This window comes from Mesoplodon bidens (genome assembly GCF_964165515.1).
Source record: "Mesoplodon bidens genome assembly, chromosome: 10".
In the NCBI taxonomy this organism is placed as follows: domain Eukaryota; kingdom Metazoa; phylum Chordata; class Mammalia; order Artiodactyla; family Ziphiidae; genus Mesoplodon; species Mesoplodon bidens.
The window spans coordinates 45745843-45770117 of NC_138172.1; the positions used below are offsets into that span (position 1 = coordinate 45745843).

The 24275-nt window shown below is 41.3% G+C and overlaps 1 protein-coding gene across 1 annotated transcript in view; it reads right to left on the minus strand.

Moving 5' to 3' along the window:
• Nucleotides 1-23991, minus strand: part of ULK4 (unc-51 like kinase 4) — a 550770-nt gene extending 526779 nt beyond the window's left edge. Inside the window, exons 1-7 of the mRNA XM_081246952.1 lie at nucleotides 23848-23991; nucleotides 13851-14044; nucleotides 8841-8940; nucleotides 6463-6602; nucleotides 3932-4094; nucleotides 1936-2037; nucleotides 1256-1339 (exon numbers count right to left, since the gene is read on the minus strand). Coding sequence (XP_081103078.1) covers nucleotides 1256-1339; nucleotides 1936-2037; nucleotides 3932-4094; nucleotides 6463-6602; nucleotides 8841-8940; nucleotides 13851-13988 — 727 coding nt within the window. The 5' untranslated portion in view covers nucleotides 13989-14044; nucleotides 23848-23991. The remainder of the gene's footprint in view (nucleotides 1-1255; nucleotides 1340-1935; nucleotides 2038-3931; nucleotides 4095-6462; nucleotides 6603-8840; nucleotides 8941-13850; nucleotides 14045-23847) is intronic.
• Nucleotides 23992-24275: the final 284 nt, after the last annotated feature.

The following is a 24275-nucleotide window of genomic DNA, read 5'->3' on the forward strand; positions in this document are numbered from 1 at the left end:
GAAGATAATGGCCAAAGCCATCAGAACAGATGGTGCTATCAGGCACTGTGGCCACAGTCTGATCAAGATTCCTGTGAAATAATTACACTTAGGCCAAAGTTGACCCTTTGACCAGACCTTTGATATCTTCATTCTCAGATTTCTCTTCCCTACATAAAAATCTTTACGTTATAGGAGAAAACAATACTCAGTACTATGAGTACTTAAAACAACAACAAAAAAAATCAGAAGTCATCATTATAGGAGATAGGAATGACTGATTTCTACAAAAACTAAAATAAAGTTAATAAAAAAGAAATGGGTGGGATGGGGAGGGTGGGAGGGAGGGAGATGCATGAGGGAAGGGATGTGGGAACAGATGTATATGTATGACTGATTCACTTTGTTATAAAGCAGAAACTAATTAAAAAAATAAAAAAAATTAAAAAAATTAAAAAAAATAAAAAAGAAATGCTTTTTGTTTTAAGAAATATAGACCATTTTCAAAATACCGAGAGTTGTTTTTTCACCTAGGATGATTCTTAAAATATTGAAAATATTCTGTATTTCTATTATTTCCATTAATTACTGAGGATTTTTTTTCTTTAAAAACTCACAACCTTATTTTTCATAAAGTCCTGTTTTCATCTTTGTGACTTAAGATTCACATCTTTTGAGGTGTGTAGCAAAGTGTTTTACTACGCTTGTACCTTCTTTTTCTTTTCTTAAAATTGTTAATGGTAGACTTACATTAATTATACTTTGTATGATTAAATTGCCAACACTTTAAAAATACAACCATATCTAGCTTAAAAGACTTTAAAAGCTTATCTGGGTAGCATTCTGATTCATCAAGATAAGGACTGAGAAAAACCTGATTTGTTCCTATTCAAGCACTAAATAGAAATAACTACATGGGACATGACTATACATTAAGTAAATGGTACATACACATGAACACACCAAAAAAAGACATAAAAGTTTAAGTTTCTTAAATCTTTGAACCAGACTTCTTCTGATATAGGAGCACAAGATAATTTGTATTTTTGTATTTTTAAATGAGGGAAAGTCTTAGTAGTACTTTGTTTTCCATTTCAGTATCTTTTTAAAAATGGCAAAAGGAATGCTAGCATTTCTAAAAATATCAATTTGTGACTATTTAGAAAATATAAATTTGAGGGGTTATGAATCAATAAAAACACACTTTGGGGATAAAAGTGCACCTTTAATCCACGTAAGAAGTAAATTAACTGCATTTATAATAAAAACATCCTACCTTTTGGAATAGGTGGCAAAGGATCTTCATAAAAAATCTTTTCAACTAATTCTGAGAAACTTTCTGAGAAAAACGGAGGTTTTCCTGAAATCATATGAAAACTTGCAAAATTAAACAACAGTTTGCTGTTACCAATAATTCTTAATAAATCTCAACTACAGATAGTTCAGGATTGCATAATTTACAGGAAAAAATATGTATATAGCAATAACTAATTATTGAATGCCTAGTACATACCAGGCACACTGTCTATATATTTTTATAGTTGTGTAATTCAAAATTTATCATCCTAACAAGCACAAAATTCACTTATGGACAACCATGATCCAATGGCTACATGGGCCACTGGATACATCTGATAATTCACAGTCACAGGTACCTTTACAAGATTTTCTACTAATAATCAGTTAGACACATTAGTTAAGGCATATTTCAACATTCCAAATGATTATCATGAAAAATACCTCCATGTCAAAATGCACATGCAAAATGCCCATGTACCTATTCTACAAATCTGCACATGCCTAGACACCAAGCAAGTCAGCCAAAATCAGTACATAGAAAATTTTAGGAAAACTAGCTTTTTCACATCTTACAGGTAAACTCTTTGAAAATTCCAGATATAACCTTTGTGTGTGTGTGTCCAGCTCTGATTTTAAACTGAACCAGAAAGTAATCACCTGAAAACATTTCATAGAGCAGGCAGCCCAAGGACCAGAGGTCACTGGTAATGGAGAAGTCAGTACCCCTCACAATTTCTGGAGCTGTATAGATAAGAGATCCTAAGAACAAGGGAGAAAGGGCAGCTTTGTTAGGCATTTGTCCTGTTCCCAACACAAATCTACCTAGGAGAGACCAGGTGAGGTGAAAAAAGATGGGAGAACATGCACATAAATATAATTTCATGCATATTTCACATTTTTTAATGTTTTCTAATATTAAGGTCCCACTTCCCAAGAATATGTGAGAATATATAAAAATGTAAAGATTTTGAATATTCACCTGAGAGGTGTGGCACATTGAGGTGCATTCTTTTTTTAAATTAACAATTCAAATAGTTGAAAGAAAAGAACCTTTGATTGTAGTATTTTGAATAGGATAGGTTAAGTTATGCAGCAGTAAGCACCCCAAAATCCCACTGACTTAACCACACAGGTTTCCTTATAACTGAAACTACACGTCCCTCACAGGTCAGCCAAGGGGCCCCGACCCTCACAGTCAGTCCATCCAAGACCCAGGCTTCATTTCAACCATACTTCCTCAATCACCAAGGCAGGGGCAAAGAACGTAGCAAATTAAACACTGGCTCTTAAAATTCCCAAAGAGACTCGCATCACTTCTGCGCACACTTGGTGAGCTTTGGCAGAGAAGATGCAATCCTACCATGTAACCAGAAGAGGAACAGAACAGGACCTATTTGGTGAACAGCACTAGTGTGTATCATGTACACTCGACACAGAGTTTAGTATTACATAGAAACACCAAATTCTAGAGATAGAAAGTTCCCTTGCTTACTTACGAGAGCAGCTGAAGCCTGGAAGGTACTCTAACATCCTCTAAGTCACAGAGCTGGGCAGTAACAGAGCACTTGCCAAAACCCCCAGACTCCCATCTTCCAATGACAATGCTCTTACCATGAAGTGAGTAATCACCAATCCCTTGGAAAAGAGGTTAATGTGCGCCCACCATGGGGACTGTTCTTAGGTTAAGCTCAGAAGTAATCGAGTGTCACTGCTAGAAACTCTGACATTTCTTCACAACACAGCCCTCTTCCCCTTACAAAAGGGGAAAATTTCAAATACACGTTCCTGAAACATATTGCCCTCCTTGTTTTCTATATAAAAGCATAGTCCATAATACTCATTTTCATAGGATGCCAGTCATCCCATGGAATGATATTTGGGGATTTAGAAAGCCTTCTTCCTGGGCATGAAATCTTACTTCAAGACTGGCCCTGCAAGTTAAATTTCCTTGCTCATATTTATGGGGCCTCTGTTAACCCGCTGCTCCCCCCGTCCCTTTCCCTCATTCCTCTCATCCACGGCCATATGACTACCAAGCCCAAGGATGCCACTCTCTCTCTCAGTGCCCTTTGCTTCCTGGTGAGTGTACCAGAGCTTCGGTGGTCCAAAGTCTCAAGTACATACACCAGGAACTTAAGGAAAAAAGATCTTTATCACTTCTATCAAAAGTTCTGGTGTAAGAAATATGACTTCACACTCTCCCCTCAAGCACAGCAATCTAACAGCCCAGGCCCCATCTCACTGACAAAACCACCTCCCAAGGATGCACCCTTAAAAATCTTCCTTACTTGCAGAAGAATATCAGCTACTCAACAATGTTGAGTATCTCCTGAGCCACCAGTGTATGCCAGACACTGTTCTAAGTGCTGAGGATACGGCAGGAAGGGAGACAAAACCCCCCTCCTTATGTTCTAATGAGTCGTCAGTGATAAAGCTAAGGATAAGGCTTTGTCAGAGGTTCCCTGCGCCTCACACGGCATTAGAGCCACACGGAAAATTTAGGCCCTGGAAAAAACCATCCATAAATCCAGACTTCTCCTGATCATTTTTAATACATTTTTTGACTGGCAACATAAAAGGTGGACATTATCTCCTAAACACATGACTTGGGCGGCCCACAACTAGAGTTCTGACCTGGAAGCTCTCCACGTACCTTTGACTCTACTTTTCATGTTTTTCTTCAGTACATTTTCCCCACTATCACCTCCTCCTTCTTCTGCTGCCACCAATGCAAAGAATTCTTCCAAATTTTCACCTTCCACTTTGGCCAAGCAAAAATTACTAAACTTCAGTGTGCCAGGCCCTTCCAAGAGTATCTGTAAAGGTTAAAAAACAAATGTGTTTAGAAACAAATTCTATTCAATTTGCATATCCATCTGTACCTCTTATAATCTCACTATAGAACTCTGAGTATTGGTTTTCTTGCTTCATCACAACTCAGAAAATTAAATGCTTACAATTTTTTAAAAAAAGAAGCCAAAGAAACATAAATCCAACATATGACTAGTAATAGAATCAAATATTAAATTGTTCCTTCTCAGATGTAGATGAAAAACACATCATTTAACCACAGAGGGAAACCTCAGTCTTTTGGGAATGATAAAGAGGAAAGTATATGAAACAATCTATACTTACCTATTCTCAGTGACAGTTGAAAGAGGATTTGGAAGTCCACCTGTCCTAGGGGTTGTTCATTCAAATGAGGACGTATGATTTAGGGTTAAGACTAGGGTGTTGAAGTTAGAGATCTAGACTTGAGCCCTAGGTCCACCACTTACTGGCTGTCTGACTTGCAGACTTTACCTAACCTTTGTAAATCTGTCTCTTCACCTATAAAATGGAAAAAATGATACTTAACTCTTCGGACTGTTCTAAGGACTGAGGTTATACATGATGCAAAGGGCTTTTGATAGTGACTGGCATGTGTTAAGTGCACAAGTCTGCTAATATAATTTGTGATTAGAAGTTATCTGTTGATTGTTGAAATCATACCTTTATCTTTTCCTCCCTGGCAGTGGATGAGGGGGCTTTTTGGTCCTTAAAAGCAATTTAAAGTTTACCCTCAACTTCTAGTCACAAATACTAAGGATGTCAGTTAGTCTACAACAGTGACTTTTAAACTTTTTTTTTGAGCGCCTGGAGGCCTTGTTAAGAAAAACTACTAGTCCCTACCCTGAGAGTTCCTGATTCAACAGGTCTGGGGTAGGGCCCAAGAACCTGCATGTCTAACAAGTTCCAGGTAATGCTGATGCTGCTGGTCCAGGGAACACACTTTGAAAACCACCATCAGGGGGCAGATAAAAATTTTGTTAGTAAATATTTTAGACTTTGCAAGCCATAAGGCTTCTGTCCTGTCTATTCAAGTCTGCAGCCACTGACAATACATAAATGAAAGGATGTGGGTGTTCCAGTAAAACTCCATTTACAGAAACAGTCATCCTGCCGGAACTCTGCCATCCCCAGTTCTAGAATAAAAGTTACCTTACTTATCAGCCTGAAGCTCCTAGGTTATAAAGAGCTGATACTAGACCTCATTAAAGAGCTCCCACACAGAGGTTGGTACGCTATAGCCTCTAGGCTTGTACAAGCATGAGCTAAGAGTGGTTTTTATGTTTCTGAACGGTTGGAAAAAAATGAAAATAAGCTCATATTTCTTGACATGTGAAAATTACATGAAACTGACATTCCAGTGTCCATAAATAAAGTTTTATTGAAACAAAGGCACACCCATGCATTTACATATTGTCTATAGCTGCTTTCAGGGCTGTAATGCAGTTAAGTAGTTATAGTCTTGACACAAGTATATGAATATTTCAAACAAGAACTTCTATTTGTTATACAGAATTTTTACGGAGCTTTTTGTAGGTCTAATTATGTTCTTATATAGATGGCCTAGAAAAATGTTTAACAAGGAAATATTCAACTTTTCATTTCATTGTGTTCACATTAACAAAGGAAGAGAACTAGCAGCTGAGACCAGTAACACATACAATCCCTAAGAAAATGTCCTAAAAGTTTAACCTAAATATAATACATAATCCTCACAATCTCCCTGAAATATCTACTTCCATATCACAGGCAAGAAAACTAACCTCACAATCTCCCTGAAATATCTACTTCCATATCACAGGCAAGAAAACTAAGGTACAGAGAGAGAGAAAGGGTAACTTGTCCAGGGCCCACAGCTTCTAAATATCAGTGTTAATGTGGCTCAGACTCTAAGCAGGTTTTGTGACTCTACTACACTGAAGCAGTTTAGTTATGGATAATTAGTTTTACCAGAAAAGAAAAATATTTGATCCATAATATCAGGAATCATACATACATAGCCAAGAATGTCATTATCAAACTAAAATAATGGCTCATAACTGTGTACTATAATTTAAGAGCAAAGAATCTTATTTTACAGATCTGTTGAGCTCATCATTCACCATATACCTCAAGAGCAATAATTACTCAAAGAACCCTGAAAGGCGGGGAGGCTTCACTTTCTAAAAGCTACTTCAATAGGTAGCTAAATAGGAACCTAAATATAGTACTATGTACTTCCTTTTGTTTAAAAAAAAATGTTAACTTAAAATTTCAAGATGTTCTATATCAAAATTGTATCTAAAAATAAAAACATCTTTGAGGAAGCCCTATAAATTGAAACACAAACAGGAAATCAAAACTTTCATGAATTACCTTCCCAGGAGAAATGTCACAAAAGAGAATGCCAAGTTGATGAAGATGATGTAATCCAGTAATCAGGTCAATCCCAAATTCTCTTACAACATCTTCTGGGAGGTTTTCGTCTTGAGCAATAACCATTTCTAAGGAACCACCTGCAAGTTGATTAAAATCACCCACTTTAACCCACCAATATTACACAGTGCCTCTGGGAGGTTCCATGCTGGGACCTGAGCATTAAAACATGATCAAATCAGTATACCTGGACAGTCTGGCAGGGGAAACATACATGTTAACAAACAGTGGTCCAAGCACCGTAACGGAAACCTCCACGCTCCAGAGCCAGCTCAGGGAGAACGACTGCTCAGACTGTAAGAATAGTCAATAAATAAGCCAGTGGGATGATGGGAGAATCACTCTGGTGCTGTAATTTCTCACTCCAGATCCCTCAGGAAAGAAACAGCTACAAAAATTAGTGTTAAATACTAACCTAAGCTGTGCACTTTAATCACATTGTGCAAAGTACAGTTACGTTTACTCCTGTGCAAAGTTAGGTCACATTCTACAAGAACTGCATGACAAAAAAAGGTGCTCTTCCTTAACAGTTAGAAAATCACAAACTCCGACGTACACCACTGATGAAATAAAAGGCCAATGGCAGACACACTGCAAATTCCATCTCTATACCCTACCAGGGTCCCACTCACATCTCCTACCATCCAAATGCCAGAAACAAACCTTTTTTTTTTTTTAGGGTCAAGATTATAACAGGAGTCAAGTTCAGAGAAAGTGAAGTCTTAGCTGGCATCTGAAAGTTCAATCAGAATTAGTGCAATGAAGGTAGGAGTATTTTGGGGTTTGTTCACTTTGTTCGGCGGGTGAGGAACCATTCCAAACACAGGCATAAATTAGAGTTAGGCTATTACAATGGCCAGGGGTCACAAATAACAGCTGAAGCAAAAAGTAAAACAGGTTGAGTGCCCTGATCACCTCAAAAGTGTGTACATCTCATGAAAGTAATTAAACCAGACTCCTCCTATTGATTCAGAAAAATAAAATGCAAATAAGTTATTATTCCAAATAACCTCTTTAATGATTGTTTTAAATTCTAAGTGCCAGTATGTAGAAGATTCATAAAGCTATAAATAATTATATTTCATCTTAATATTTAATAATTATTTATTATTACTCAGTGTATAAATAGAAGTACACTAACCATGGTACTTGTTACATTTTTTCCTAAAGACACTGAAACTGAAAGCCCAGATAATACAGTATCTATGTATTTAGTCACCTTTCTTCCTGTATATAGTCCTAGAAAGTTATATCAAGCAAGAGCTATAACATGTTATCTCTAATTATTGCTAGGTGGTGGTATTTGTTGATTCATCTTTGTATTTTTCCATATTGCTTGTTTTTTTGTGTGTTTTTGTTTTTGTTTTTGTTTTTGCGGTACGTGGGCCTCTCACTGTTGTGGCCTCTCCCGTTGCGGAGCACAGGCTCCGGACGCGCAGGCTCAGTGGCCATGGCTCACAGGCCCAGCCACTCTGCAGCATGTGGGATCTTCCCGGACCAGTGCACGAACCCGCGTCCCCTGCATCGGCAGGCGGACTCTCAACCACTGCTCCACCTGGGAAGCCCCCATATTGCTTGTTTTTAAAAGCAAGTATCCTTTGCATAAAAATAAAAAGATAAGCACTTTATAAACTAATTAGCTAATAGCTAGTTGACCTAAAATACTTTATTTTTACTGAATGGGAAAGCTTTTTTGATCAATAATCACTAAAAAAATATTTCCAAGTGTTACGTAGGTGATTTAGCATTATTTTATACCAAAGTAAAGTTAACTCCAAATTGAATTTTACATGTCTTCCTCTTACCAAACACCTTTGCCCTTTTCCAGTCCCTAATATCTATCAAGCAATAGGTATTCAAGTTAACGTACTCAAAAGTATCAACACTGCTTATATTTCTAATAGAAGAAAAATGGAAAATAGCAAAAACTACATCAGGGCTTCCCTGGTGGCACAGTGGTTAAGAATCCACCTGCCAAAACAGGGGACATGGGTTCGAGCCTTGGTCCAGGACGATCCCACATGTCACAGAGCAACTAAGCCCATGCGCCACAACTACTGAGCCTGCGTGCCACAACTACTGAAGCCCGTGCATCTAAAGCCTGCGCTCTGCAACAAGAGAAGCCACTGCAACGAGAAGCCCACTCACTGCAATGAAGAGTAGCCCCTGCTCCCCACAACTAGAGAAAGCCCGCGCACAGCAACAAAGACCCAACACAGCCCAAAATAAATTTATAAAAAAAAAAAAAAACTACATCATATGTTTTTTCAAAACTATATATTGTGGCTACAATCGTAGCACTTCTTACATGATCTTACCTGTGCAGAGTTCCACGACTAGCCAGAGATGATTACTGGTTTCATACCATTCATGAAAAGTTACAATATTCTTGTGTTTAATTTCATGGGTGAGACGAACCTATAAAAACACACAGCATTCACACTAAAATAAAAAAGTTCTTAAACCCTTGCATCTATTAAGAAACACCTAAATACACAACTGGAAAACAGATAAGAAAACACTGGAATTTATTCAGTGGAATTCTATACAGACATTAAGAATGATGGTTATGAAGGCTGGTGACATGGAAAAATGCTAATTCAATGTACAGTCTTTAAAAACAAACAAAACCTTGTACAAAAGTTTTGTGTATTTGTGTAAATTAACATTGCAAAAGAATATTCATAGGAAAAATGACCAGAAGGTATACATCAAAATAGCTGCCGTTATGAGTAGAATTACTCGTGTTTTTAAATTCTTTCTACTTCTCATTTTCTATCTCCTATATTAAGTACCCAGTACTTTCATAATCGGGAAAAAAGAAATAATTTTAAAGGAAACAAAAAAAAACCTTTAAGTAAGAATAACCTAAAGGCTCAATAATACAATAACAGTTAAATAAGTTGTATATTAATAATTATTATTAGACCAACATTAAAGTATTTGTTGAGGGCCTCCCTGGTGGCGCAGTGGTTGGGAGTCCGCCTGCCGATGCAGGGGATACGGGTTCGTGCCCCGGTCTGGGAGGATCCCATGTGCCGCGGAGCGGCTGGGCCCGTGAGCCATGGCCGCTGGGCCTGCACGTCCGGAGCCTGTGCTCCGCAGCGGGAGAGGCCACAGCAGTGAGAGGCCCGCATACCGCAAAAAAAAAAAAAAAAAAAGAAAGTATTTGTTGAATTTTATAACATGGAAAAATGACAACATTATAATGTTAAGTGAAAAAAGCAAGAAATAAAATTATGTAATACCATGATTAGAAAATTTTTTTAAAGCCCATAGAAAAAAAGACTAGAAGAAACAATCCAAAAAGAACAATGATTGCCTTCAGGTGATACAACAATGCTGCTCTTCCCTTCTATTCAGTTTTCTATATTCTCAAATTTTCTATAATGACAGTGTATTACTTTTACAATATTTAAAAGAACTCTCAAAGCCTTCTATTTTCTTTTTAAGCATATCCTTAGTGAATTCTAATATCAATTCACCTAGATCCTTAAAAGAGGAATGATTACAATGAACATACTGATCTTAAAATGTACATTTCCATTAGATTATAAGAATACTTATGCACCAAAAACAAGTGTGAATTCAAAACTCAACAATAAAGATGCAAAAGCCTGTCCGTTTAAAAACGCTAAGTTGCTTCTGGGATTTTTACTTTCTCCCTTTAAAAATCCCATTAAATATAGCAACTAAAACCACAAAAATGTGTGCGAACCATCAAGACTCAGAATTGCTGATGACTAACTTACCAAAGTGCTTTGCACCCTTGCTTTCTGATTTTCTTTAAAAAAAAAAAAAAAAATTACAAATTCTACTGTCACTCAACACAGGCTAACGGGCCCATAATTAGTAGAAATACAGAGCTCCCTGTTTTAGAAATGGAATTTGGGGACTTCCCTGGTGGTCCAGCAGTTAAGACTCCACACTCCCAATGCAGGAGGCCTGAGTTCGATCCCTGGTCAGGAAACTAGATCCCGCATGCCTCAGCTAAAAAAAAAGAAAAAAAGATCCCATGTGCCGCAACTAAGACCTGGTGCAGCCAAATAAATAAATAAATATTTTTTTAAAAAATGGAATTTGGCACACTCTAGGAACAATTAGGTGGGCTCATACTGTACCAAAAATAAAGGAAAATGAATCTACATGACTTAGAAGACAGATGAGTAGAAAACCAAGCATCAGAGTGACCAAGAAAGAATTTGAAGAGCATCTTGTAATAGATCCCTAATATAAAGCCAAGAGAAAATGGGGAGAACCCTCAGTGAGCAAGTTTAAAGGGATCTCTGCTGATTCTGGCACAGAAAAGGGAAGGTCCTAGTGAAACAATAAAAGAGGTACAGAAATCCCGACAGAATTCAGGCCACAGCACACCCCTCTGGACCCTCCGTACACTCAATACATGCCAAGTACCCACTCTTCCAGATGCTGGGTTGCCAATCTCACCCTCCACCCTCACCGCAACCACCCATCTGCAGCCTGCACTGGCCAATGCAGGAGATACCGTGGCCAATACTCACCACAGATGGCTACTGTGCTCTTTTGAGGAGCAGCTGGTCTGAGCTGGGATGAGCCCCAAGTGTAAAACACACACCAGATGCTCAACACTTAGCATCAAAATTAGAAAAATATCTCGATAACTTTATACTGGTTGCACGCTGAAATAATAATACTTTGTTTATACTGGATTAAGTAATATATATTAATAAAATGAATTCCACTTATTTTTCCTTTTTCAACATAGATACTATGAGCTTTAAAATTAGATTTGTAACCCCAAGGACTTCCCTGGTGGCGCAGTGGTTAAGAATCCACCTGCCAATGCAGGAGTCACCGGTTCGATCCCTGGTTGGGAAAGGTCCCACATGCTGTGGAGCAACTAAGCCCACGGGCCGCAACTACTGAGCCTGTGCTCTAGAGCCCGCGAGACACAACTACTGAGCCCATGTGCCACAACTACTGAAGCCCGCACGCCTAGAGCCCGTGCTCTGCAACAAGAAAAGCCACCACAATGAAAAGTCCACGCACCACAACGAACAGTAGCCCCCGCTCACCGCCTAGAGAAAGGCCTCACACAGCAACGAAGACCCAACACAGCCAAAAATAAAAAATAAATAAAAATATGTGCAACCCCCATTATATTCCTACTGGACAGCATTGCTAGATTTTTTCTTTTTTTTTTTTTTTTTTTGGTACTCGGGCCTCTCACTGTTGTGGCCTCTCCCGTTGCGGAGCACAGGCTCCGGACGTGCAGGCTCAGTGGCCATGGCTCACGGGCCCAGCCACTCCGCAGCATGTGAGATCTTCTGGGACCGGGGCACGAACCCGGGTCCTCTGCATCGCAGGTGGACTCTCAACCACTGCGCTACCAGGGAAGTCCTAGATTTTTTCTTTTTTACTGATAACTGTATTCTCTCCAAAAATCTCTTCCACACATCCTAGTCCATGACCACCACTCACTCACTTTCCAGCTCACTCGCTCTAGTACTGCTATTCCAGTTCAATTCAACCCTCCACACACTCTGCATACACCCAAGGCACTTAAGCAGACACAAACCACGCTGACTGAGCTAACTTCCACTGATGATTCCCAATCTCAAATGGCCCCAGCTGGTCTGTTCTCCAGGTGACTAATTCACACCTTTTCTTTCCTCTTTTCTAGAACACTGCCTTCCACTTCCCCCATCTCCTAACTGAAGACTTAGATTCTCACCTCAGAGAAATCCTAATCAGAAGAGAGATTCCTCATGTTCCCAGCTCCGAATCTACCAACTACTGTGCACCTTGCCCCCCATATAACTGTCTTCCCTTAACTGTTCACACGCTTTTCAAAAGCCAACACCTCCTCATGCACATGAGTATGGCTGTTTTAACAAACAAAAACAAAACCGAACCAAACAAAAAAAAAACACACAGAAAATAACAAGTGTCTGCAAGGATGTAGAAAAATGGGATCCCTTGCACACTGTTGATGGGAATATTAAATGGTATAGCCTCTGTGGAAAACAGAGTGTATATTTCATGGGTTTGGACAAATATGTAATGACATGTATCATACAGAAGAGTTTCACTGCCCTAAAATCCTCTGTACTCCACCTATTCATCCTTCCCACTCCCCCCCCGCCCCCCAAACTCTGGTAACTACTCATCTTTTTACTGTCTCCATACTTTTGCCTTTTCCAGAATGTCATATGGTTGGAATCATACAGTATGTCGCCTTTTCAGATCAGCTTCTCTTACCTGACAACGTGCATTTAAGGTTCCTGTTCTCCTTGTGGTTTGATAGCCCATTTCTTTTTATTACTGAACAGTATTTCACTGCATATATGTAGCAGTTTGTTTATTCAATCACTTATTGAAGGGCATCTTGATTGCTTCAATTATGAATAAAGCTACTATAAACATGTGTGTGCAGGTTTCTGTGTGGACATAAGTTGTCAACTCTTTTGGGAAAATACCAAGAGTTTGATTGTTGAATTGTCCAGAACTCCTTCCAGCTTGCAAAACTAAAACTTTATACACATTAAACAATAATTCCCCATTTCCCCTTTCCGTGGCCTCCGGCAATCACCTTTGTACTTTGTTCCTGAAAGGTACCTCATATAAAATGGTGATGGCTACGCAGCACTATGCATGTATTTAATATCAAACTGTACACTTAAAAATGGTTAAGATGATAAATTTTATGTTATGTGTATTTTACCACAATAAAAAACAAGCTGGAAAAATAAAATCTAGGTTTGGTCCAAGGAGCCTGGGCTGTAAAGCTGGTACAGCTACTGCAAACCCAAGTCACTCTCACCCAATGTCCTTCCTTTGGAAAGCTTCATAATCATATACTAAATTTAAAAGTAACTGATCTGGGGCTTCCCTGGTGGCTCAGTGGTTGAGAGTCCGCCTGCCGATGCAGGGGACACGGGTTCGTGCCCCGGTCCAGGAAGATCCCACATGCCGTGGAGCGGCTGGGCCCGTGAGCCATGGCCGCTGAGCCTGTGCGTCCGGAGCCTGTGCTCCGCAACGGGAGAGGCCACAACAGTGAGAGGCTGGCGTACCACAAAAAAAATAATAATAATAAGTGATCTAATATAGAGTATACTTTCCCTGACTCTTACAAAAACAAAGAACAAAAACCTAAGTTGCTTATTACTTGGGTATGTTTATTAGTCATTATTCAGGATTGGTAGCACTACAGAGAGAAGGCTGCCCATTCCAAATTGAAAATGTGCCATTTGCTATAGTGAGTTCAATGGCTTCTGTTTACATACTACTTATTCTATCTGATCATAACTCTGTCTTTTCCCAAAGGGAAGGAAACATACTTGACTTACCCAATTGGTTATTTCAGGCCTCTTGCACTTATCAGTACAGAGAATAGCTACAAAATTGATTGTCCCCTTCCGTCGCCCTTTGTAGACAACTGTCTTGCTTCCTCTGCCAATCTCTTCATACAGAATGAAGTTTTCCATCTCTGGGCTGACTTCTCACGTTTGATAAAATGGCAGCCTAATAGCATCTCTAGCTCCTAAAAAGTAAACAAAAATGACACTTAAAAATGCAAGCTTGGGACTTCCCTGGTGGTGCAGTGGTTAAGAATCCACCTGCCAATTCAGGGGATGCGGGTTCAAGCCCTGGTCTGAGAAGATCCCACATGCCGCAGAGCAAATAAGCCCATGCACCACAACTACTTAGCCTGCGCTCTAGAGCCTGCGAGCCACAACTACTGAAGCCCGCGCACCTAGAGCCCATGCTATGCAACAAAAGAAGCCACCGCAATGAGAAGCCCGCACAACAAAGAGTAGCCCTCACTCACTGCAAATAGAGAAAGCACGCACAGAGCAACGAACACCAAATAACAGCCAAATAAATAAATAAATTTATTTTTAAAAAATGCAAGCTAGGGGGCTTCCCTGGTGGCGCAGTGGTTGAGAGTCAGCCTGCTGATTCAGGGGACACGGGTTCGTGCCCCGGTCCGGGAAGATCCCACATGCCGTGGAGCGGCTGGGCCCGTAAGCCATGGCCGATGAGCTTGCGCGTCCGGAGCCTGTCCTCCGCAACGGGAGAGGCCACAACAGTGAGAGGCCCGCGTACCGCCAAAAAAAAAAAAAAATGCAAGTTAGGGGTTTCCCTGTGGTACAGTGGTTGAGAATCTGCCTGCTAATGCAGGGGACACGGGTTCGAGCCCTGGTCTGGGAGGATCCCACATGCCGCAGAGCAACTAGGCCCGTGCGCCACAACTACTGAGCCTGCGCGTCTGGAGCCTGTGCTCCGCAACAAGAGAGGCCGCAATAGTCAGAGGCCTGCGCACCGCGATGAAGAGTGGCCCCCGCTTGCCACAACTAGAGAAAGCCCTCACACAGAAACGAAGACCCAACACAGCAAAAATAAATAAAATTAATAAACTCCTACCCCCAACATCTTCTTTAAAAAAAAAAAAAGCAAGCTAGCTGCATGATTAATTAGCCTAAGCTATTTAATATGTAAATAAATCTAATAATTCTATACATTCAAAATATTCACCTACAAATGTTGAATACAAGTCTTTTTCATAGAATGAAAAAAGGGGAAAAAATAAAAGAAACAATTCACAAACTAATATTCAACGCCGTAGTAACAAGACCTTAATAAAAATAATGAAAATGACAGCTATTTCCAACACATGGAACAAAATCAGGGAATGAATGAGATTTCAGCCAGTGTATCTTGATACCTCTCTTACTTTCTGTTACACTGGAAAGCACTTTGTGTCAATATCTGTATAATGAATGGGGTAATATGCCCCACCTAAACCCAAATTATGAGATGAGACAATGTATGTGAATACACTCTATAAACAAACATGGAACGATAGTATATCTATCTAATCCATAGGGATTGGAGTCAATCCAAATATTATTCAAAGTCAGTGGTGAGCAAACTACTGGTTCCTGGGCCAAATCCAGCCTGCTGCCTATTCCGTAAATTAAACTTAATTGGAACATAGCCATGCTCAGTCATTTATATATTGTCCAAGGATGCTTTCAGGCTACTAAGGCAGTGCTGAGTAGTTGTAACAGAGACGCTATGGCCTGCCCACCCTCTAAAATATTTACTATCTGGCCCTTTACAGAAAAAGTTTGCCAACTCCTCTTTTAAATCAAGAATTTTTTTTTTTAAACACCCACATCGGGGCTTCCCTGGTGGCGCAGTGGTTGAGAGTCCGCCTGCCGATGCAGGGGACACGGGTTCGTGCCCCGGTCTGGGAGGATCCCACAGGCCGCGGAGCGGCTGGGCCCGTGAGCCATGGCCGTTGGGCCTGTGCATCCGGAGCCTGTGCTCCGCAACGGGAGAGGCCACAACAGTGAGAGGCCCGCGTACCGCACCAAAAAAAAAAAAAAAAAAAAAAAATCCACATCATCATCAAGGATAATGAGTTCATTTTCTTGGCCAAGAAAAATCCCACAATATTCCTGAGTGAATAACAATTTGATGTAGTCTTTTACTAGTCTAGATTTTTTTTTTAATTTATTTTTTTATTTTATTTTATTTTATTTTTGCGGTACGCGGACCTCTCATTGTTGTGGCTTCTCCCGTTGCGGAGCACAGGCTCCGGACGCACAGGCTCAGCGGCCATGGCTCACGGGCCCAGCCGCTCCGCGGCATGTGGGATCTTCCTGGACCGGGGCATGAACCCATGACCCTTGCATCGGCAGGCAGACTCTTAACCACTGCACCACCAGGGAAGCCCTAGTCTAGATTTTTAATTAAAACTGAAATAAAATAATGGATTTGATATATTAAACATATTTCCAACAACAAAGTTATCTATTCAACCAAAAACATCTTTTAAACTGGCATCTCTTTGAGAGGATTATACATGTTAGACTACATAAAACTTCCCAGAAATTTTCCAAGCAGTAAGATACCCTCTTTACAAACAGCTTATGTTTCTGTATGATACCCAGGAAGTCAGAACATAGCAAAATCCCTATGAAACAGAACATAAAAGAGCAATAAATTAATGGGTATGGGGTTTCTTTGGGGGCAGATGAAAATGTTCTAGAATTAGATAATGTGGATGGTTGTATAACTTTGTAAATACACTAAAATACACTGAATTGTACAATTTTAAAGGGGTGAATTTTATAGTATGTGAATTTTATCTCAATATTTTTACTGAGGTATAACTGACATATAACAATGTGTAAGTTTAAAGGGTACAACATGTTGATACATTTATATATTATAATAGTGTTAAGTAATGCTATAATGGTAACCATATCTCATCACATAATTATTTCTTTTTTCTGGCAAGAACAATTAAGATCTAGGCTCTTAGCAACTTCAAAGTACATAGTACATTTTTGCTGACCATGATCACGATGATGTGTGTGTGTATGTGTATATATATATATATATATATATATATATATATCCAGAACTTATTCATCTTTGGTTATAAGCTATACAGCAACAGACAGAGGAGCAAGATTTGGCCGGTAGGCAATAGTTTATTGACCCCTATCTTGGTATAGGAAACCATTAATCTAAGAATCTAGGAGTAACTCTGTGATTCCAACTTCCAATGAAATTAAAACTTACTGCAAAATGGGAAAAATTCTACTATAAAAACTTATAGGCTCATGGACTTCCCTGGTGGTGCAGTGGTTAAGAATCTGCCTGCCAATGCAGGGGACATGGGTTCGAGCCCTGGTCCAGGAGGATCCCTCATGCTGCGGAGAAACTAAGCCCATGCATCACAACTACTGAGCCTGCGCTCTACAGCCCGCGTGCCACAACTACTAAAGCCCACACACTCTAAGGCCCATGTGCTGCAACTACTGAGCCCACGTGCTGCAACTACTGAAGCCCATGTGCCTACAGCCTGTGCTCCGCAACAAGAGAAGCCACCACAATGAGAAGCCCGCACACAACAACGAAGACCCAATGCAGCCAAAATAAAAATTAAAATTAAAAATTAAAAAAACTTATAGGCTAGTAATTACATTTAGTCATTTGGATTATAAACCTGGTATCTAGATCAAATAAGAAATCAAACTATTAACAGCGAAATTTCTAAATTCTAAGTAGAAAAAATGTGGGAGAGTTTTGAATTTAAATCAATCAAACCCAAAAAAGGCACAGATAATATCTATCTATTTTAAGAAACAGTTTTACTAAGTCCCTTTTACATTCCTCTCCTCCCTGAAACCCACTCATTAAAAAGAACTGTAAAAAATTAATAAACATGTATAACTGAATTACTCTGCTGTACATCTGAAATTAACACAACATTGTAAATCAACTATATTTCAATAAAAAAAATTTTTTAATTAATAAACAGAAACACAGGAAGATAGCATCCACTTCCTAAAGCTTTTGGCCTTAAAGGGACATAAAGTCACCAAAGAAAAACTGCAATTTGCCCAAACCCAGGTTTGATATTTAGGGCATCTAATATCAGAAAAAGGGCTACACCTAGGTCCAGATAGACTTCATGGCAGCCTACGTTTCCCAAAACCAAAACTAAGCACCAGCTGTGAGGTTTTCTCAGGCTAGTTGGTTACTGCAGAAATTGGATTCTAAATTTCTCTTACAGCCAAATCTCTACATGTTTTACTCAGCAATAACAACCTCAACCCAATCTTCTGAGGAGGTCCACAAGACACAGCCTTCAAGGCCTTAAAATAGAGTTTGATGAACCTTCCTGCCCTTGGGCATCCCCATTATCATATTCCCTTTTTCTTTTTTGTATATGAAAAGGAAGAGCATGCCCTTGGGGTAGTCACCCAAAACCATGGAGACCACCATCAGCCCAAAGGGTATTATAAACAGCAACTGGACCCTGTGGCACAGGGATACCCCCTTTGCCTTAGAGCCATTACAGCCACTGCCCTTTGGTTAAGGCCATTGGAAAAACCATGTGGGATCCCCTTTAACCATCTGCACCTCATGCAATAGAAGCTCTCCTAAATTCTCATTACACTCAACGTTTATCAGCTGGCCTCCTCACCACCTATGAAATCCTTTTGTTAACTGCCCCACCCATAACTCTTTTACTGTTGTAATAACTTAACCTGGCTACTCTTCTCCCCTCCTTCACCAACGAAGTACCTCTCCACACGAATCACCTCATGGTTCTACAGGAAATTCCACTGGGTAAACGTGACTTCTCATGGTTCACTGATGGTTATTTTAAAGGTGACAATGGCAAATACTTTGCTGGGTATGCTACTGCAACTCCTTTTGATGTTGTTGAGGCAGCATCTTTACCTATGGCTACTTCAGCCCAACATACTGAATTACACACCCTTACAGGGGCTTGTAGTTTAGCCAAGGACAAAAGGGTCAATATTTACACTGACAGTAGATATGCTTTTAGAGTAGCTCATGATTTTGGAATGTTGGGGAAGCAATGTGGCTTCTTTACTTCCAGTGGAAATAAAATTTTAAGTGGCCCCTATGTTCAGGAATTATTGAATGCAATACTTTTACCTACCGCTTTAGCTATTATTAAGATTCCAGGGCATTCTAAGCTTGACTCTCTGGAAGCAAAAGGAAATCACCTTGCTGCTATTTCTGCAAGGAATGCTGCCCTTAAAGGGACCAATGGCAGCCAAACCTCTGTCATGGTCCAAAGAGATATATCTCCAAATGATAATTTAGAAAAACTGGCTACAAAGGCCCAACAGTTGGCCTCAGAAAAGGAAAAACAAGATTAGAAATTCAGGGGGTTCCCTGGTGGCGTAGTGCTTAAGAATCCACCTGCCAATGCAGGAGACACGGGTTCGAGCCCTGGGCCGGGAAGTTCCCACATGCCACAGAGCAACTAAGCCCGTGCGCCACAACTACTGAGCCTGCACTCTAGAGCCTGCGCACCACAACTACTGAGCCCATGTGCCACAACTACTGAAGCCCGCGCACCTAGAGCCCGTGTTCCACAAGAGAAACCACCGCAATGAGAAGCCCGCGCACCACAAAGAGTAGCCCCCGCTCGCCACAACTAAAGAAAGGCCGCACGCAGCAACGAAGACCCAATGCAGCCCAAAATAAATAAATAAATAATAAAAATAAAAGAAAGCTGCCTGCTGACTTAAAAAAAAAAAGATTAGAAATACAGCAACTGTTGGTTTGATAGAAGAGAAAGCTCTGGTTTGAACTAAGTAACAACAGTCCTATGGGAGACCAAGATCCCCACTCCTCACCACTGTACATGCATTAAAGCATCCGTCTACTGACAAAATGATAGCCTTCGTGAATCAATATTGCTGGGGAAACATTAAGAAGGCTACAAAAGGTGCCTACCTCACTTGTCAAAATACAACCCATGTAGGCCTGTGCGTACTGCCCCAGGACATTTTCATCTGCATGATGGACCATTTGAGGCCTGGCAAATGGATTTCATATAACTTCATCTAGTGAATAAAGTATGCTTTAGTCACGGTCTGTACGTTTTCACTGGACTTCCCTTGCAGACAGCCTATTGCCTCTTAACATGGCTGAAGTCCTTTTGGAAAAGAGTATTGCTACTTGGGAAACTCCTCTCAAACTTCATAGTAATCAAGTAACCCATTTCACAGGCCAGGTGCTTCAACAAGTGTGCGCTGTTCAGCTGGTTTTTACAACACTTACACTTTACTTACCCTCTTCAATCCTCTGGTTTAGTTGAACGTACTAACGGCATTATGAAGACTCAATTGGCAAAATGTGTAGAGACCCTCCAAACACCTTAGCCAAAAGCATTGCTGTTGGTCCTTCTATATCTCAGATCCACCCCTTTTGGAATTCAGAAACTCTCAACCTTTGAGATCTTCAGAGGACACCCAAAGCACCTGTCTCCTGCTTCTTACGACCCACAACTAATAAAAGGAGAGATACTCCAACATTGAAAGGTTTAATTGCCTCTATTAAAAATAACCATGTTTTGGTAGGGCGGTCTTTTTTAATTTATTTATTTTATTTATTTTTGGCTGTGCTGGGTCTTCGTTGCTGTGCACGGGCTTTCTCTAGCTGCAGCAAGCAGGGGCTACTCTTCGTTGTAGTGCGCCGGCTTCTCACTGCGGTGGTTTCTCTTGTTGCGGAGCATGGGCTCTAAGCACACGGGCTTCAGTAGTTGTGGCTCACAGGCTCAGTTGCTCCGTGGCATGTGAGATCTTCCCAGACCAGGGCTGGAACCCGTGTCCCCTGCGTTGGCAGGCAGATTCTTAACCACTATGCCACCAGGAAAGCCCAGTAGGGCGGTCTTTTTACCATGCACCCTCAGGAGACAAAGACCTTAAGCATCACACCTTGCAACCTGGAGATTTCATTTACTGGGAAAGACACTTCCAGAAGAACTGTCTTCAGCATCACTGGAAAGGCCTCTATCAACTACTACTAACCAACCCTTGTGCCACCAAACTCCAAGGAATACAACTCTTGGATTCACAATACATCTAAAGGAAGCACCGCACTCTGACTGCACCTGCACATCCTCTGGTGACCTGAACGTAAAGATTTCCCAGAATTGAAGCAGACAGGATCTGATGAGACAGCTTTCCCAAGATATCCAGATCAGACCTGCTGCAAGTTTGTCACTGTTAGGCTGCACCCCTCAGGCCTGCAAGCCTTGTAGCTGCCAAGCCTCAAAGAGCCCAGACTCAGTGACAGAGACATAAATGGCTTATTGGACAGAGGATCTTACATGCCTGAAGCAAGGTCCTGGAGTGACACCCCACCGTGTATGGCAGACAGCAGGCAGGACAGGACACGGCAGCACTCTTCACTACTCAAGGGAGGAGGAGGCTACCATTTATGGGGGGGGGAATTGACATCAGATGGGCTCATCAATTACCAGGGACTAATTAACCTCTATAATTAAGATGATTGGATAGTCATGTGAGTGAAGCAGGGACTGGTCAAGCAGGGCGTGTACAGAGAGCAGAGAACAACCATTTTGAATATGGCCTAACCATACAGTAGCCAAACCTCTGATGATGGCCTAAGACTTCAGAGGATCCCCAATGTCTATCATCTTGACAACATATGGATTTTAGATTAAAAGTGCCTGAGAGTTGTCCCTCCTACCTTTCCTTGTTACTTGTGACCTTAATAGGTTTCCCATCTGTGTACTTTCCCTCCGACTTGAGACACTACACCCAGGAAAGATACTTCCCGACATTGAGGGACAAAAAGCCCCTGAAACTAGAAAACCTGACTCTTGATCAGCAATGCTTTCAGAGAAAAATCTTGATCAAAAGGGAGAAGTGTAAAAAACTAAACAGAAACCTCAATTAGAGTCAGGAGCCCAGAAGCGGGGAGCTCTCATGCCCTGCAAAGATAGCAGAGCCCAAAGAGAAGAAGAAAGATTCCTCTTCTTTGCTGGCAAGGACTCAACTCAATGAAAAGCCATGGATTCTTTGTTTATTACAGCCCTCCCAACTTCCTTTTCCTCTCTAAAAAAGCTTTCGCCTTCCCTGCCATGCTGGGGAATTGCACGGTGGCTTGTCATGGTTACACACCCCGAACTGGGATTCCCTGCTGATGCCAAATAAACCCATCTTTCCTGGAGAAATGTGTGCCAGTCTTTTGGTTCAGGTAAACAGAACCAGTGCTGAGCCCTGACCCACTAAAATGCAGCCGTAACAGGAGTAATTATGTGGCAAAAAAAATAACCAAAGACCTTAATTAAATGTTCACGAATTGGTACATTAGGATACATCAGAATAAGATGTTGAAATAATAAGTTTTTATGTAAGATGAGTAAGTGATTCCTTGAAAACAAGGTTTTAGGCCACAAGAAAAAAAATAAAATCTTAAAATTTTGAATTTGAGTCAGGCCAAATTCATGTCCTCAATCTTTCACTGAATAGAGGCATCTGAGCAGAGCAGGCAGCCTGAAATTAACAAAACACATCAATTACAAACTGGGCTTAGACGAGCGTTTATTACCTGCAGCACTTCCCGATTCTGAGGGCTCAACTTCCTTAGACTAAAATAAGAATTGGTTCAGATGGTCTTCTAAGTTTAAGTTATCTTCAAATTTGAAAGCCCATGACTAAGATTCTTTTTGACTCACTCCAGGGATGTTCCTCACCTTAGACTTCCTAATATGTATTTTTTTAAACATTTGTAACCTCAACTTGTAAAATAAAACACAAATACAGAAAAACCCACAAAATAAATGTATACTTTAATGAATTATTATAAGGGAGACATCCTCGTAATCATCACTCAGGTCAGGAATAGCACTTTGCCAGCGATCCCAGAATCCCTTCCCTGAGCCTAGGACAATAACAACTCCTACTCCCCAAAAGTAATCACTCTCCAGACTTTCATGCGTTTCTTTATAGTTTTCTCGCTGTAGTGTGCATTCCCAGACACCACAGATTAGTCTTCCACATTTTCTAAAAGCATGGTGCATTTTAAAGCCTCTTTTAATCTACAAGTTCACCTAGGTATCATCTGAGAAGCTAGAAGTCAGAGGAATTCACACATACGAGCAACTGAAGCATTTAAGATTCAGCGGACAGAGCCTACATTCAACAAACTCTGAAACGGTTCAGGTGGTAACAGCACGCTGGTAAAGACATGAGTGAACCCTCCTCTTAATCATCCCCACCTTCAAATCATTAACTCCCTCTTTAGCGGCAATCAGCAACACCTGGAAACTCGACAGAACTGCAAATCCACGCCCTGGGCCCAGATCTACTGAAACAGAAACTCTGGAAACAGGGTCCAGCAATTTTGTGTTTTAACTCGCCGTCCGGATGCGCGCTACCTTTGAAAACCGCAGGCGAAGTCAACCTTTCCCGAGGGCACAAAAGGCGGCGGGCACTATGATAAGCACTAAACAGGTGCTCCTCCTCGCAACACTTTTCGGACCAAATCAACTGCAAGCTTTAAGCCTGGTCTGACTTCTAAAGTGTAGGCTCTGAGTCGCTACGTAAACACCCTCTCCTCCCCACCCCAAGTAGATCGCGGCCAGCGAACTGGCGGCTTTCACTGTCTCCCCACGTCCACCGACATCAGTCAGCGAGGCCGGCTCAGAACCCGGAAAGCTAAGTCAGAGTTTTAAGGGATAAAACTCCGAATACGGGGCGTCTATAAAGCGCATCTCCCGAACCCAGGTCTAGAAGAGGTGTCCCGCGTACCCTGAACCAAAAGTTGTGTAGGGTTTAACACAAACACAAAGCAGAACCCGAAGAGAGAGGGGGCGCTGAGGGCACAGGGTCCACGGAGGGAGGGAGGGAGGGAGGGAGGGAGGGTGGTGGTCGGCTCCCCTACAGGCCTACAGTCTCTCCAACAAACGCTGAAAGACACAGGAACCCACATTAGTGGCCTCTAAAACCGCCACTACCACTCACCTACCAGCTCGGTGGGGAGAAGCTGCAGATCCACTGGATGCCGGCCGCGAGTGCGCGCGTCTCGCCCCCGACCCCTTAGGACGAGTCCACTGGCCAAAAGCCAGGGGCGAAGCAATGGAGCAAGGCGGACAGCGTCAGGCCGTGCAGGTCTAACACCCCTCTGTGTTTGCATTCGGCCTGCCCGTCTCCAGGGCAGCACGCAGAACGCCGGAAGGAGCGTAAGGCGCTGATTGGCTGAGCAGTTTCGCTTCCCATTGGCTGGGGCCTGGAAGTGAAGCCGCCTCGCGCCCAGCGTTAGGACGAGTCCACCGATCTACCCTAGATCGGTGAAAAGTGCAGGCGACCGTACTTGCGAGTTCCGCACCCCTCCGCATTTGGATTAGCCCATCCCGTTTCTAGGGCAGCACGCAGAACGCCGGAAGGAGCCCCGGG